This window comes from Aristolochia californica, unplaced genomic scaffold (genome assembly GCF_029961685.1).
Source record: "Aristolochia californica isolate CCGP_79_NKW_82.1479 unplaced genomic scaffold, dmAriCali1.0.hap1 SCAF_10, whole genome shotgun sequence".
Taxonomy (NCBI): Eukaryota; Viridiplantae; Streptophyta; class Magnoliopsida; order Piperales; family Aristolochiaceae; genus Aristolochia; species Aristolochia californica.
This window is the reverse complement of record NW_027181771.1, coordinates 34,736,820-34,753,628: the sequence shown is the minus strand read 5'-3', so window position 1 is coordinate 34,753,628 and position 16,809 is coordinate 34,736,820. Positions and strand designations below refer to the sequence as shown.

At 36.7% G+C, this 16,809-nt stretch overlaps 2 protein-coding genes across 2 annotated transcripts; one reads left to right on the top strand and one right to left on the bottom strand.

Moving 5' to 3' along the window:
- Nucleotides 1-5,430: 5,430 nt before the first annotated feature.
- On the top strand, nucleotides 5,431-9,013 carry LOC137938319 (organelle RRM domain-containing protein 2, mitochondrial-like). The gene is made up of 4 exons (XM_068783299.1): nucleotides 5,431-5,614; nucleotides 8,162-8,230; nucleotides 8,363-8,469; nucleotides 8,589-9,013. Exons 1-4 carry the CDS (start codon nucleotides 5,488-5,490, stop codon nucleotides 8,676-8,678), a joined length of 393 nt encoding a protein of 130 aa, XP_068639400.1. The 5' UTR covers nucleotides 5,431-5,487; the 3' UTR covers nucleotides 8,679-9,013.
- A 444-nt stretch (nucleotides 9,014-9,457) lies between these two features.
- LOC137938307 (uncharacterized) lies at nucleotides 9,458-14,989 on the bottom strand. The gene is made up of 3 exons (XM_068783287.1): nucleotides 14,797-14,989; nucleotides 12,828-12,996; nucleotides 9,458-12,715 (listed from the first exon to the last, which is right to left on the bottom strand). The coding sequence occupies exons 1-3, from the start codon at nucleotides 14,908-14,910 to the stop codon at nucleotides 9,651-9,653; spliced, it is 3,348 nt and encodes a 1,115-aa protein (XP_068639388.1). The 5' UTR covers nucleotides 14,911-14,989; the 3' UTR covers nucleotides 9,458-9,650.
- Between the last annotated feature and the right edge of the window lie 1,820 nt (nucleotides 14,990-16,809).

Sequence of the window (16,809 nt, the reverse complement as noted above, 5' to 3'; positions counted from 1 at the left end):
ATATCAAAATATAATTCCTTCATACAAGAAGATAGAGTTTACACTTTTTTTTATAGATTGGATGGTCCGCTAGATTAGATTCGTAGTGATGTGCTAAGTTGCAATGATTTCCTACGATAGAACAAGTCTATGCTCATGTTGGAAGAGAAGACGTGAGGCAGGTGGTAATGATAACATGAATAAAAAATACAACTAGTGTTGTTATGGCTGCTAAAAGAATCAAGTTGGGGCAACAACAGTAATTTTCACTCTAGATTTTCCCTTCTACAAGGAATTGAAAATCGAATACCACCTCCAAGGGCAAAGTAAAATCATTGTGGAAAAATGAAACATACCCATGATACTTGTTTCAAGTTACATGGGTAGCAAAAATGGTGGAATGAGTTCAAGGGATAGAAACAATGTGAAGTTGTTGCCAATTGAGGCTTAGACTAGGTTGCTCTAATAAATGCAGAACCTCAATTATCTTTCATCTCACAAGTGGAGTCGTCCAATGGTTTAAATACTCTCAATGAACAAGGTAAGTGTGGGTATGCATTACTTAGTTCTATAAGGAGTGATTATAGTGGCTGGATAATTGACTCAAGGGTAACTAATCATATGACACTTGATTCAAATGATTTTATCAAGATCATTCAACTAAGGTGAATTAACATTACTAGTGCTAATGGAGTTATATATCCAGTGACAAGAGCTGGAATTTTTGCTTTATCGATACTTTGCTAGTTCCATCTTTCTCAAATACATTAATGTCAGTTAATCAAGTTACTGGTGAACTAAATTGTGTTGCACTAATCTATCCTACTTTTTGTCTTCTCCATTATATTTTCACCAAGGAGGGGGTGGAGCTAATAATATGCAACATGCGACTAATATCATGGAGAGACCAAATGGCTATGGCATTACCCTTTGGGGCATCCATCATTTGGGTATATCAAATACTTGTTTCTAGATTTATTTTCACAATTACATGATTTAGACTTTAAATATCATAACTATATTTTGGCCAAAAGTCATTGTGTACCTTATTCGATAAGCTTGAATAAAATTGAGATTCCTTTTCCTTAATTCATTCTGATGTTTGAGGATCTTCTTCTATTACCACTTCTTTCGACATCTGGTGATTTGTTATATTTGTAGATGATTGCACTCGAATGACTTGGTGGTATTTGATGAATCATAAAGATAATGTGTTTTGTGTTTTTTTATTCTTTCATGCAATGGTTCAAATATAATTTTCATCTCAATTTTAGATTCTTTGTTTTAACAATGGTGGAGAATATGTCAATCAAGAATTCCGAAGCTTACTTTCATATTCATGGCCTTCTACATGAAACTCATGTGCTCAAACACCCCAACAAAATGGAGTTGTCTAACTGAAGAACAAACATATATTAGAAACAACATGTGCTCTCTTAATTGGAGCATATATGCTACGTAGGTAATGGGATGATGTTATCCCCACAATAATATACTTGTTAAACCGAATTCCTTCGAAAATATTGAATTTTAAGACCCCACTATCGATTATTTTCCAACCATATTTCCTTGCCTACTATTTTGGTGATTCCTCCTTGAATGTTTGGATGTATAGTCTTCGTTCATCTTCATACAAATCAACACACTAAGCTTGACCATGAGCTATGCTTGTATTTTTTGGGGTATGGCACACAAAAAAAGGATATTGATGTTATGATCTTGCCACTAAAAGCTCCTACATCACTATGGATGTTACCTTCTTGGAATATGAGATATTTTTTCTTCATTGATATCCACTTCTTCTCTTCAAGGGGAGATACAAGGTGAAGAGCAGAATTGATGGAAGTGGTCAGGTTTTGAAGATAATATGATGAGTGAAGAAAATTTGGCCATGATTAATGAGAAAGAGAGAACTAATGCTAAACAGGAAAAAGGAAATGGTATCGGTATTGTTTAGGAATATGAATGTGAAAATGAACCCCCTCACTCTTGAGTACCTAAAGACACAAACCTATCCCTTGAGAATATTTCTGAGGTAAGCTCTCCTACTTCACCTCCTATTAATTACTCAAATTTGATACTCCTCAAATCTTGAAGAAATAATTTCATTATACACAATCATGAGTTATGTGTCTACTTAGAGATTGTCAAAACCAAGCATTTGTGTATACATTGTCTTCATGTCATGTCTCCAATGAAATACAAGAAGCCTTCATAGATCCAAAGTGGGCTCAAGCTATAAAATTAGAAATGAATGCTTTGCAAAAGAATAAAATATGGACTATTCTTTCATTACCAAAAGGAAAGAAATTAGTCAAATGCAAATGGGTTTTCTCCATTAAGCACAAGGCTTACGGATCCACTGAAAGATACAAGGCGAGGCTCGTGAAAAAATAATATAAACAAACATATGACATACATTATCAAGAGACTTTCTCACTAGTGACAAAACTAAATATTATCCGAATCTTATTATCTCTTGCAACAAACTTATATTGGTCATTGCATCAATTTAATGTGAAGAATGCCTTTATTCATGGTAATCTTGAGGAAGAGGTCTACATGGATATTCTACCAGGGTACAATGCATCCTTAGAAACCGAGGTTGTGTGTGAGTTGCAATGTGAATTATGTGGGCTAAAATAATCACCCAATGCATGGTTTGGTCAATTTATCTTGGCTGTGAGAAAATATAGCATATAACAAAGTAACTCAAATCATACTCTAATCTTGAAATACCGATTGAGAAAGGTAATAACTCTATTAAACTATACAGATAACATAATTATTACAAGAGATGACATGAAAAAGATCTCTAGTATCCAAGAACAATTGACTACTGAATTTGAAATGACGAATCGCAGAAGAATCAAATATTTTTTGGGAATTGATGAAGCAAGATCAAGATAAGACATATTTATTTCTCAAAGGAGATATGTGCTAGATTTACTGTGAGAAACAGGATTACTAGACAACAAGCCAGTTAATACTTCAACTGTCTATAATCACTAACTTGTAGAGTGTGCATATCAAGTGCCAACTAATAAAGAAATGTATCAAAAATTGGTTAGTAAGGTAATCTATTTATCCCACAGTCACCTATATATTGCTTATGTTGTAAGCATAGTAAGTCAATTTATGCATTATCCTAGTGAAGATCATATGGGGGTAGTAATTCAGGTTCATCACTATCTAAAGTCCTCTCATAGAAAAAGGGCTTATGTTCTCCAAGAATTATCATCTAAACATTGATGATTACACGAATGCAAATTATACAGGGAATATTTTTTACAAGAAATCCATCTTAGGTTATTTTACCTTCGGTGGAGACAATCTAGTCACTTGCAGAAGCAAGAAGAAAAGGCTAGTGTCATTGTCCAATATTGAAGTCGAGTTCAACAAAATGGCCAAAGGTCTTTGTGAACTTCTTTGGCTTAAAAGATTGCTAACCAAGATTGGATTTGGTCCTAGTGTTGGAATAAACTTGTTTTGTGATAATAAGATGGCCATTGATATTTCTCATAATTAAGTTTAACATGATTGAACTAAACATGTTAAGGTGGATAGACATTTCATCGAACCTAATGTTGAAACCAAAATAATTTGATTTCTATTTGTTAAGTATGAAGACCAACTGACAGCTATACCTACAAAGATTGTTCCCAACAAAACCTTCTACAATTCATTTAACAAGTTGGGCATGAAAGATTGCACCGACTCGAGGGGGAGGGGCATAAGCTATTAATAGGAGAAATTAAGGATTGGTGTAAGAAGCATTAATGACATATCTTATAATTGTTTAGGACTTTAAATCCATATTTATTTCACTTGTAATAGGGTTTCTAACCCTTATCTATAAATATGAATTAAAGGGGAGAGGCTCACATAACGAACTATCATTGTGTGTGTGAGAAACCCACTCCCTCAAAGCTCGAGTTCTCCTTTCAAGCCTTCTCTTCTTTCCATTTTTTCTCTTTTTCTCTTCTTCTCTTCTTTTCCTTCTTCTCTCTTACCCTAGCCTCCTTTAGATATGAAACCCTAAAATATAATTATTGGTTCTTCTTTCATGGGTCATCCATGATATTAGGAGAACAACCTATCATATTTGAATAATACTCTTTTGTATATATATATATTGTTCCTGTAAATCAAAAAGATATTGGAATGAAGATGATTCCATTTGCTATCGGCAACACTTGCTTTTAAAAATGATAGTGGACTTGCTTCGTGTCAAACCCTTGCTACTAGCTCCAATGGCTGCTTTAGATCCTATTTGTACCCAGGTGGGGTTTGGACGTCTAAAAGAGCTAACAAGAGTCATCAATAGCCATTTGTCCACTAGAAAATGGAAATGGGGCAAGGCTTGATTTCTCTTTTTGTTCAGTTTGATTATTTGGATCTGATGTTAATTCCTAATGGCATGTATTCTGATGAACCTATGACAACAACTATGCATCAAAGTCTTAGTTATCATATTTTAAGTATTAGTTGACAACTTGTGCTTAGAGAAATTAATAAGCAGGTCGATGAAAACTTGTGTTTAGATAAGTGTATTAATGAAACATATTAAAGGTATCTAGTTATGAAATAGATTTTTGTGATTTTTTTTTTTAGAGATAGTTGAAAGTGATAATAATAGATAAGAAAGATATGGCATTTATTACTTGAAGATAAACTTATAAACTTAAAAATAGGGTTGTAATCAATTTATAAAAGGAACAAAATAAATTATTTTATATATTGTTTCATTTAGATTCAGTATACTGATATATAATATTGTTTGTATATTGAATAAGTTGTTCCGTATAAAATTTGTTTCGTTACTTATCTTATGATAGAACGAATAATTAGGTAAATAAATGACTTTAAAAAATTAAATTATAAAAAAATATAAAAAAATCATATTATCACATGTACAACAACCTAAGAACAATGTTGTTCAAAATACAACATAATTCTTAAAAGAATATTGTACAGTCATTAGAAAAAAAGACAATTGAATCATATTTTATATTGAAGATACATTTATCAAATAGAAATTTACTGAATTATTCTTATATGTAATTGGGTAATCGATTAATCAGAATAAATTGTCCCAAGTGTCTAATTGAGTAAGAATTCTTGTTCTGTCTTTATTTTATTTAAAAATGATAAATAAAAAAATAATTAAATTGGAAGAATTGAAACCTTACTTAAAAAGACAAAACCCAAAATCAGTATTTAAAAAATTGGTGACACATAATGATTGAAGTAGACGAGAGGTCAAAAACAAGAAATGCCTTTGAAAATGAACCCATCTTATCCATAACTTAAGCCCAAGCCCAAGCGTAAGCCCAGCTGCTAGATGGTTTTGTATTTCGAGTCCAAATTAGGGTAGGTCGGATATTTCAGGTCCAAAACCTCTCTTAAATCTTGCTCGCACTCTCGGCTGCTATAAAAGCGACTTAGCACTTAGAAACTCCAAAGGTTCTCAAGCTTCGTGACTTCGTCAGAGATAGAGGGGGAGATATGGCGATGGCGATGACGGCGAGAGTAGGTCGAGTTAGACGGTTATTCTCCACCTTCCCTTTTCCCTCGTCTGCTCCTGCAAAACCTCCTCCTCCAGCCGAGCCTTCGACTAATCTCTTCGTTTCTGGCAAGTTTTCACTATTCACCCCTTTTTTGCCCTTTCCTTTCCCCCCCTTATCTCCCTGTCTTTATATTCGCATCTCTTTGTTCATTTCGGTTTCTGATAACATGGCATATTGTGAGATTCAAAATGTTTTGTCTTTGTGGCTTTGATTTTGATTTTTTGATACTTTTCCGGGTATGACTTGGGTATAAAAAGATCTTGACATTTCTTTGGTTCTTTTACATACCATATGATGTCAAACCGTTTTTTGTTTTTTTGGCTTTGTTGTTTTCTGTTGAAACTCTTTCTACTGTATAGTATGTGCCCACTGGATGAAGAAATCACGAACTGCTTAGATTTTTCAATTGAAGATGACAAATCCTAGTAAACCCAAAAGCTTAAAACAGTTGAGCTTGATGCTGTGCAAGATGCGTTGTGGACCCCTTTCCTGGTGAACCAACTGAACTTTGATAACTAATATAACTCGTCCGAAAAACAAAAGACACCTTCTTGCTGGTGCGACGTAATATTCTTTCTGATGCGTCTGGGCTGCTCCATGTCCAGGATCTAACTCAGTACTGCTCAGTTCGTTGACTTAATCTTTTAGGTTGCATGAGATTTTGGCTCAGTTCGCAAGGGTGACGACTGGATATAAGATCATGACGATTAATATATCATGCGACATTTCTCCAATCTTATGTGTTTCTTTACGCAATGTTGATCGTGCTTTTATATTAGGCAATACTGTTGGGTGAATTGTTCCCACATGAATTAGTATCTGAATCAAGTAGCTAAGTTCATTACATTGAATTTTAAGTTTAGATGGTTTTCCCTATATGATATTTTCACTTTTTCCCATTCCTTGAAGTGATCTTTCGTGTGAATTCTAGTGGCAAAAGTGAGTGTAGCTGTTTAGTTCCCGCTTGGATCTACACTGTTGATGTATGCACAAGAGATTAACTGATAAATAAGGGCAACTTATCTACTTCTCTATAGCAATTTTGTTCATCTTTTTTTCTCAACCTTGTTTTCACTCTTTTCTACTTGTGAAAATTCTTCCCCCTCTTTCTGGCAATTTCTTTCATTGATTTGCATTTTCTCATCCATTAGGTGCTTATTTACCCAAAGTAGAATTTCATAAGCGAAAAATATTGTACTTTTGTCCCTCATCTCTCTGAGCTTGCAGTGCCATTAAAACAAAAGAAAAAGCTAAACATTTAAAAAAAATAAAGCCTTATATCTGATTTGTCACTTATTTGGAGCGTGGCGGCTTCTGATAGTGTTTTGGCAGGTGTTATAAATTCATCTATCGTAAACTTATTAACACCTTCTCCTTATCTTAGTTGCATGATTAAAACCAGTTCTAAAAAGTCATGGATGCTTACTTATCTCATTCAGTGAATTATTTTGATCATTAACAAAATATTTTGATATATTTTGGTGGTTTCCGAACCCCTTAGAGGCCCAAAGAAATGGATGACACTCGAAATGTATCTTTGTAGTTCCAATTTGGACCCATGGCAGGTGAATGATTGAGGAAATTTGGTTCTGAAAGATCAATATCTTGGTGACTATTCACAATTGTTGTCTGCTTGCCCATGATCAACTCTGGACTTGTCAGTGGGAGCAATAGATTTGTAATATGATATATATTAAAGATATTCTACAGGGATTTTTGTGTTCTTTTTCCTGTTCCTCCTGTAATGAAAACATGGTACTTATCATTCATTCACCTGCCTCTAGGGTTGTTCACACATGGGACTGTTTGACAGTAACATGCAGCACTGGTTGTTTTTCTACATTGGGAAACAATTTGAACTTGGTTGTTTTTCTGAAAGAGGGGTTTGATATCCTTCCTACGGAATGTCAAATACAAATTTAAATCTTTTTCTCTCTCCTGTCTTAACGAGAGAGGGGTTTCCATTTAAAAAAAAAAAAACATGTTTCTCTCTTTCTTTTTTATTTAAATTGTTGAATAAGGACCATTTTTCCTCTCAAGGTATACTTTGAAAGGAATTTTAAAAAAACAAAAGTTACTTGGCGAGGCCATAGTTTTCCTCTAGATTTTGTTTACTCAGTCATTTTGGAAACTTATGGAATTTAAGTGGCTGTATTCATTTATCTTTGTTTTAAAAAAACAAGTGGATGCATTTGGAAATGGAACATCTAAAAGGGTTGTATTTGATCATCGAAATGAAATGTCAGAACTTATTGAGCATGAAATGGCTGAGTACCTTATATGACACCTTGTCTACATTGCTTCTAGCCAAGATTAGTTGGGAGACCTATTAATCATGGATATTGCAAAGTAACAACATTAAATAATATGAATAATTTCGTAGGCAGATGTATCTTTCCCTATTAATGGTGAAGAATAATGTCAATTTTGTTGATCTATGATAAGCTTAAACCCCATGTCTATAAGATGAGTTTGGAAACAGTTTTTTTTTTTAAAGAATGATAAATACAGGATATATGTTAGTACAGGTTAGGAGTTGAAATGTGTTTGTTATATGAGGTAATTGTTTTTTAATATTACTCCTACAATTTAATACTGTGACTCTACTGCAGGGCTTAGCAAGCGCACAACATCTGAGGGACTCGAAGGAGCATTTGCAAAATTTGGCCAAGTTGTCAGTGGCAAGTGCCATTCCTTTCATGGGTTTCTGCTGATTTGTGTTTTTTATTTGATCATTTCCAAACAATATAGTCTATCAGAATTGCATGGATTGTATATTGATGTTTAGGAGCTGCCCTGTTGCTGGTTTGCAGCTAGAGTTGTGACAGAACCGAATTCTGGTTATTCCAAAGGTTTTGGGTTTGTAAGATATGCCACCTTAGAAGACGCAGCAGAAGGAATTAAGGGCATGGATGGCAAGGTAAGCTTACTGCATTACTGCATAATGTGGCACTAGAAATATAATTTTTGTATAGAGTCTGGGCTCTGAAACTTGACCTTCTTGTTCTGACAATACGTGCCTCTTGTACTTGTATGTAGTTTTTGGATGGTTGGGTCATTTTCGCCGAGTATGCTAGACCTAGACCTCCACCGCCACCCAGGGCCTCCCAGCCTCGATACTTTGATTGAGCGTGATGCAGACAGCAAGATGCCTCCTAGTTGTACTTTACAGAGAATTCTCACCTCTGTAGTGTCATCTGATCTTTGAAGATACTGTGATGGAGGTGATGCATGACATATATATCTGATTGACAGAGATGTATGTGTCAACTATAGACTTATTACTCTTATTCAGACAAGCATAAGAGAGTTCAGTATTAGACACTCATTTATTTTAATGTGAAAGGAATGATTTAAAACTCTCTATGTTACAACTGTACTCAAAACTTGTTAGAATGTTTGACAAAAACTTATTATACTTTTTAAGATTACCCTTTGGTTAATAAGTTGGGTTATTTTTTTCACTTTCTGGGTTAGTCACTCATCTATTGTCTCTCTGGGTCAGTCCCTGTACAGGTTAGGATCTCTGAACTGAATCTACCTGATTCTGCGATGTCATATCTATTTCAAAGAAGGGGAAAAACAAAGTTCTCAAGCCAATAGGTCTAATCATATTGTATTCCGGTTGGGTAACGTGTAGAGGGGAGATTAAAGATTGACCTGGATTAACCAGAATTATACGTCTGTATGAAAGTTTTTATTTCCCGGAAGGTGTTCAAGACTTCTCAGATGATGTGTGCAAAATTAGGGGGCGGTCTGTTTTATCATCAAAAACAAGATGATAAAAAAATAATTGAAACTGTTTATGCTTACAAGAGAAACAAAAGAAAAGTTTTTACAAATAACAGTGAAAAATTAGCATAAACTACCTGCATCAATTCATCTTCTAAAATGTAAAAACATAGGAAGAAAATAAACAAAGCTTCTCTCATTGCTTAATAACACAAGTTCTTACAATGGCAAATATGATTTTTTATCAAATCAAACATAGCACATCACCCTCCAAACGGTTTATCCCACTTCAAGGACTAAACTACTAAACCAATCCAACTCTATTTTACATTACCAAAAAAAGAATTATCCACAAGAAATCTTACTAAATTAAGATGCCAATGAATTGAGTTTCTTCTCTAGTTGTTTTGCACGACGAAGGGAATTTAACGCCTCAGTTTGCTTACCAGCACGCTTAAGGTTAAGTGCCTGAGCTCTCTCCGTCTTAATCTCTTCTTCTAATTGACTTCTCTCTTTTTCTTCATTGATCTTTCTACTGGTAACAGCATTTAGTGTAGCTTGCGTTTCTGTAGTCTGGACAACAATATCAGAATCTTGCCACCCAATTGACTTCAGAGCAGTGAGTAGTTGAGGATCAAGAAAATCATCAACCGCCACATCATCCACAGGGCCCTTACCCGTAGCATTAGAATCAAGTGCAGCCATTTCTTCCAACTGAGTCTCAATAGCCTTGGCCAATTCAGATTCTGCTTCAGATTCCTGAATCTTACCTTCTCTCCGCAGCTTAAGAGCCTGGCGCTTGTGCGCCAAGCACTGCTGCTGCAATTTGAAACGATCTCGGCTTGATATTGGTTTCTGATCCACGTTTGTTTTGTTTTCCTGTATAACTGAGATATTGCTTGACAGAGGAACTGCAACATCTTTACTGCTATTTACACTTGAATGGGTGTCATCTTGTTCTAAACTCTTCTCCAAAGTCTTTGCTTGTCTTAGCTCTTCCCGGGCTTCTGCCAACTTCCCTTCCCTCTTAAAAAAAAGTGCTTTTCTCTTCCGACCTAATATATCTTGTCGAAGGGAACTTTGATCCCCCCGAGAATTGGTTTCTTGACGGGCTTGAACATCCTCAATGGCTGGAAGTCTTTCTTCCTGTGTTCCTGCTGACCCATCGGAGATCCTCCTTGATGATTTCTCCTCCTGACAATTCTCTGACTCTCTGGAATTCTCTGACATGTCCAAAATACCTTTTGTTTCAGTAAGAGAAATATTGTTGACGCATGAGTTTCCTTCACCCTCTGGTCTCTGAATAGGTAAATGAGAAATTCCCCTATCCAAGGCTGTTAAAAAGTCTTCGGTGACTACGGATTGAACTGCTTGAGATGAAACATTTTTCACCAAACAAAGGGTGTCCAACTGACCTTTTTTTGCAAAAGATTGGTACTTGTCTTCCTGAAGCTGAGAATTATCAAGATTTACCCCAGGATAATGTTCACTATTTTGCGTTTCTTTCAAACACGAAATAAATGGTTTTGCAAGCTCTGGTTCTTTAGAATCCGTATCAAATATCTCCCTTGCCGGCTCTTCTTGAATGGTCAAAGGTTCAGACACACTTGTTGCCTTGTCATTAGAACCACCAGCTTTATCCATTTCAGTCACTTGCGCCTCCAAGACCTTGGCCATTTTCAGTTCTTCCTCAGCCTCCTCTTGCTTCCCTTGCCTTCTCAAAGCAAGGGCCTTCCTTTTTATTCCCAAGAGCTCCCTCTGTATCTCAGCCTTACTTCTCCATGCCCTAACTGGGGTCTTAGATGGATTCGGCATAACAGCAGTTTCTATTAGTTCATCATTTGGATAAGGCAACTTTTGTGATCCAACACCTTCTTCTTCCCAGCCCATGGATTTTAATACTTGTAAGTATGCTGGGTCCCGCAGATCTTGCTCTGTTACATCTTCTTCCTTTTCTTTATCTTTATCCCCTGAAACAAATTCATGATTTTCAAGTTCTGGTTCTAACTTATACCCATTTGGTGCCACCTTTGGTGCATTTTGCAACTCTTCCAATTGCAGTTCAAGCACTTTTGCTTTCTTTAGCTCTTCATCTGCTTCACCTATTCGTCCTTCTCTTCTCAAAGCCAAAGCCTTCTTCTTCATGCCTATAAGCTCCCTCTGGATCACCAATTTACTTTTCGGGGGTGCCAAATCTTTGACATTGGTCTTCACAAAAGGTGTTGATCTATTCTCGGCTTGAGACACTAGACCATTTTCTATACTGGTATTTGTTTGAGCTAGAGATTGCAGCTTTTCAAGATCTTTTTCACGTAATTTTGCTTTCTTCAGACATGCCATTGCTTCTTCAATATCACCCGCTCGTTTCAGGTTCAGTGCCTCTCGTTTTAAGGACAGAACTTCTCTTTGTAATGCTTCCTTGTCTGCAGTTTGATCTGGTTCTTCATCCCAACCAAAAGATTTTAAGGCTGACACCATCGCAGGGTCATTTAAATCTTCTTCTGTTACTTCAAAATCATCATCAAAAGTAAGGTCACCTGGCATATTGTTCAGGTGGTTCAAGTCCATTGCTATATCATTGCCGTAATCCATAGTAAAATCATCATGGAAACTCTTATGTTCATCCATACTTCGAATAAGAGCAGACAACTCATCATCAGAACTTTCAGCATCAACCAGGAACTCCTCTTCCTCAATTTGCTTTTCCATAACTTTAGCCTTCTTCAGTTCTTCTGTTGCTTCAGCAAGCTTCCCTTCTCTCTTAAACATAAGAGCTTGTTTTTTATGAGCAAGCACTCGGGCCTTATTAGCTTCACTTGATTGCTTCCCTACTGCAGATCTTTGAGGGATTTCTCCAAGAAGATTTGATAACTCTCCTTCCAAACCCAATTTGACTGGCTTTTTATCTGCATCAACCAGATCTGCCTCAGTCCACCCAAGCTCTCTCAACTGCGCTGCCAGCTCGTCCTTCTCTTCCTTACCCTTTTGGGAGGAGTTTTTAGACTTACTAGCACACTCGTCATGACCATCAATTATTTTTTGGGTACTACTAATACTGCTTGAAGCGGAAGCCATTGCCTTTCTACGACTCTTCCTTGATGCAGTCTCAAGGGCCACTGCATGCCTCTCAAGCTCTTTACCTCTCTTAAATGCTTGTAGTGCCTCTTCACGTTTTCCTTCACCATTTAGGATTTTATACTTTTTCTTTTCTTCCAGTGCACGCTGACGCAGCTCCTCCGGGCTGCTAGATCCCACTTCATTTGTCAAATTGACAGAGGAGCTCTTTATGGCATCAAATGCTCTATTTTGGCCATGAGCTTCTTCATGCATACTTGAAGAACTGCTGACTGTCCTATAGAGATCTGAATCTATTTCAGTCCCATGGTTCTGATTTAGAAGTTCATCCTCATTCTTTACATCCAATTTTGGACCACCTTAAAAACAAAAAGAGACACGTGGTTTTGAAAAGCTGAATGTATAATACTATTCTTGCAAAGTATAAAGCATCAGTAGAATCACATAGTTACAAATAAAGATCAGACCAACCTTTTACTGCTCTGTTTCTGTGCCCATGTCGGAGTTCGAAACGTGCAGCTTCCTCAAGTCTCTTACAAGGATCACATATACGAACTGGCGAATCTCCTTGGCCACGCAAAAACATCCTATTTATGGTGCAGTTGTTGCAAAATATTCCTCCACATCTCCGGCAGTGGTGCTAGTTTCCCAAATATTGTTCATCATCAAGGGAAATAGAATAAGAGAAAGACAGAGATGTTGAAAGATATCACCTTTTCAAATGAAAAATATAACTTCCAGGGCAAAGTAGAAGGTTCCAAATAATGTAGCACTAACCACATCATCAAATATAAAAAGCTAAATATGAAGGGGACTATAGGATACTTATTCTCATTTAAGCAGTCTCTTCCTTCTGAGATTAATAAACTCATGTGAGGTGTGAAAGGAACCCATCTCACAGACCATACAGATCATTTTAGCCACACCTTATTTGCAATGATTCTTTTTCCCCCCTTCTTTGACAAATTATTTGCAAATATCTTAGTCAATGTCCGTTAAAATGCATATGAAGCCCTCACAAAAAGAAATCAATTGAAATATGGTACAAGTTGTTAGGGTACTGTTAAGCACCTAGCCAATACAACCCCAAAGACCGGCCTTTTAGGAGCGGAACGCATAGGTACTTAACCCCAGGATCATAACAGTACACTTTGCCCTCCCGAGCCAACGACCACGGCGGCCTTAACACAGCAACGGGGACTGGGTCAAGAGCCCATAATCCCTTACGGTGCCCGGCCAGGGGCATGCGGTCCACCTGCGCATGCGGGGACTCGAAGTCGGGACGTAGCGCCTGCTCTGATAAAAAATGTTAAGCACCTAGCCAATACTACCCAAAAGACCGGCCTTTTAGGAGCGGAAGGCATAGGTACTTAACCCCAATACCATAACAGGTACTCATTCAAAATATCACCCAAGCAGAAATTTACTGAAGGAGAATGAAGGTGTGCTAACTTTTTTTCTACTGAAAAAGCAATACTTGCATGAGTTAATCCTTGATAGTTGGGTCAGGGATCACCCTCACGTGCAACAGCTAGAAAAATAACTATAATAAACTGAACCACAATGTACCAAAAAACAAAAATAAAAATAAAAATAAAAAATAAAAAATAAACCACATCAATCTAAGTCATATATTTAGTGCACGATACTGTAACAAAACCATGTGATTCAAGAAAAAGACGAATGTTTACATACATGAATTTGGTTGATCTAGCTGCATCTCCAAATGTTATATTTGATACAGGCATATTGTTTTTCCTGGTGTACTATGATAGGCATAAAGAAGCAACTTCTTATTCATAAACATTTAACCAAGTAATTGTGGATGTTGAAATCACACACTAATCACGGTTCAGCTCAACAAACTTCAGAGCAGGTTAACTAATATGACAACAGATTTTCATATAAATGTTAAGAACTGAAATACCATTTAATATGACAGTTGGAAAGAGTTATTACTAAAAGTGGACACCAAAACTCACCATTAAAATAGCCAGCACAATACACCATCCGACGAGGAGATGTAACCAAAACATTGTGTAATATATGACTATGTTATGTATTGCCAGTACAATTATGAATTTATTCTTCTTAAGCTGAAACTTCTCCAAAATTGTACAGTATAAAGAGAAAAACCTGCCTGATGAAAAGAACATTTCTGCTAGTGGTTAATTCTTTTTCTCGTTCTTCGTAGTAAAATCTTTCGTTGTCCCAACAAAAATTTTTTAGCACACAAGCAAAACTGAAATTGTCAATGATGGTTAATCCAGGGGAAGGAGAGAACAATAACAACAACAAAATCCAAGCAAGAACCTCATCGGTTCCGAAAGTTATAAGTGAATCAATTTTAAAAATAGAATTTATCCATCAGATTATTGGGGAAATTGACGGTATAAAGATAAGCGAACCGGTTAATCAGATAGGAGAAGAAGAATCATACCTTCCTGTTGAAGAAGGTGAACTGAGATGCACAGCCCTGACAATGAGAGGCGTCGATCACCCAAGCGCCGCCTCGCATCGATGGTTTGGGTGGTAATCCGATCTTCTCCAACATGTTCTATGGCGCGCAAAGTAATTGTGCAGGAAGCACAGGCAAATAGAAGAAACTTAATAAGAGTCCGAAACTGCGTTTCCAGTCTAAAGTCTCGAAGGGCAGATTACAGAGGAAATCAGTCTTGAAGACAAAATTATCCACTAGAACTGAATATGATGGCCGAATTGTCGGAAGGAAGGTGATGGATTTGCAAAATCTGCTTAGGCATTTTGGTCAATTGACGGAAAAGTTCCGGACTTTCGTAAATCATAACAGCAAAACAAATTACAAATGCGTTTTTTTCTTCTTCACCATCGTTTTTTATAACCCAAGACTAAAGATCTAAACTGAAAAAATAGCCCCCATAAAAAATAAAATAAAATAACCTGACAATAATTTTGGTTAAAACTAGGTTAAAGACTCGTCCAAAATGATTGGTAATGAACATAAAAATTGTTACTAATTAGGACAGTTTAAGAAACTCAACCTTGCCCCTGTAACTATAGCTTGTAATTTGTGTAAGGTAGAAGACGAACCTAAACGATTTTATCAATTCACATAATTATGCAATGAATTTTTATTTATAATAAAGAAAAGAAATAAAATCTGATTACAATTAGACTACCTTTGTCTCAGTTACACCCAAAGTCTAATACTAAAAGATAAATCTTAAAATAATTAAATAACTAAACATAAATAAAAATTAAAATAACTAAAACACATTTTAATTAAAACTCTTATACGAAACATCCTCGTATGAAACTCCTGTAATTGAAAAGGAGAGATAACTCGGCCAATACAAGAAGACTTGGGTCTCTGAAGCCGGGTATGGCTGGGAGAAGACTTGGGTCTTCTATGACTGAAATAAATGCTGAGTAAGAATCAAAGGAGATAATGTTGCATCTTATCTCAAACAAGTTGAATTGACTGGTCTGCCCAATAATTTTTTTTGACCCGTCCAAGTTGGAGATCAGAGCCAGGTAATAATACAACCATGCGGGACAATCTAATGTTTGACTGGTTTTTCCCGAATCCAAGCTCTCAAGAAGATGACTAGTTTATAACGAGATCCGTACCTCGAATGTCACCAACCATTACACTGCTAAGTAGTAATAAGAAACTGATGAATAAAATCTGGTTTTAGAGCATGGGAGACAGGAAGAGGGAGCCGAAAGGATCCTTCCGAGGCAAAGAATCGGAACAGAAGTTGAACCTGTCGGAGTTGGAGTAACCTCAAGATGCAACAAATGCGCTTCCGCTCCTCCTTTGCTTGCACGGTGGCGGCGAGAAACACTATGCCACATTGCCATGCCCAACTTCTCTTCTTTCTCCTTCCATTAATGCATTTACGTCTGAGCACTGCTCCAGAGACAATGTCATGCACATGTTCCTTTCACTTTTCTTTCTTTACGTGCTGAGTGTCTGACCCTTCCTTCCATTCATCCTTTTCTTTTTCAGCCTTTAAAGTTAAACGATCTTGCTTCCTGTAAGGAAGAAGGCTCTGGGTTCACTCACCACTGGCTTAGCATCTGATCACAGACCAACCCAGGTTGATTGAATTTCCATCTTCTCGCGGTGGACAATCTAATTCATCAAACACCTGGCTAGCAGCTGTGTACCATGCAGAAGCATGACTGTTACTTGCATGGCCCTGGGAATCTCTTGTCGTTATGCTTCTTGTTTTTTTCTGGGGAACCCATGTTTCCTTCTAGTATTTTCGGCGTTCTCGCTACTGCAAAATCAAGGACTAGTCGATGGGTGCCGTTTATCGAGGTCTTGCTTCAGACACTCAGCTTGCTTACAGATGAAGGGTGTCCATTGCGAGGGTTCTCAGCTTATTTATGTACAGTACTGTGATTTCCATTTAAGGGTTGGTGGATCTTTTGGCGTTTGATTGGTTCTCTTCCACGGGCTTTCAAG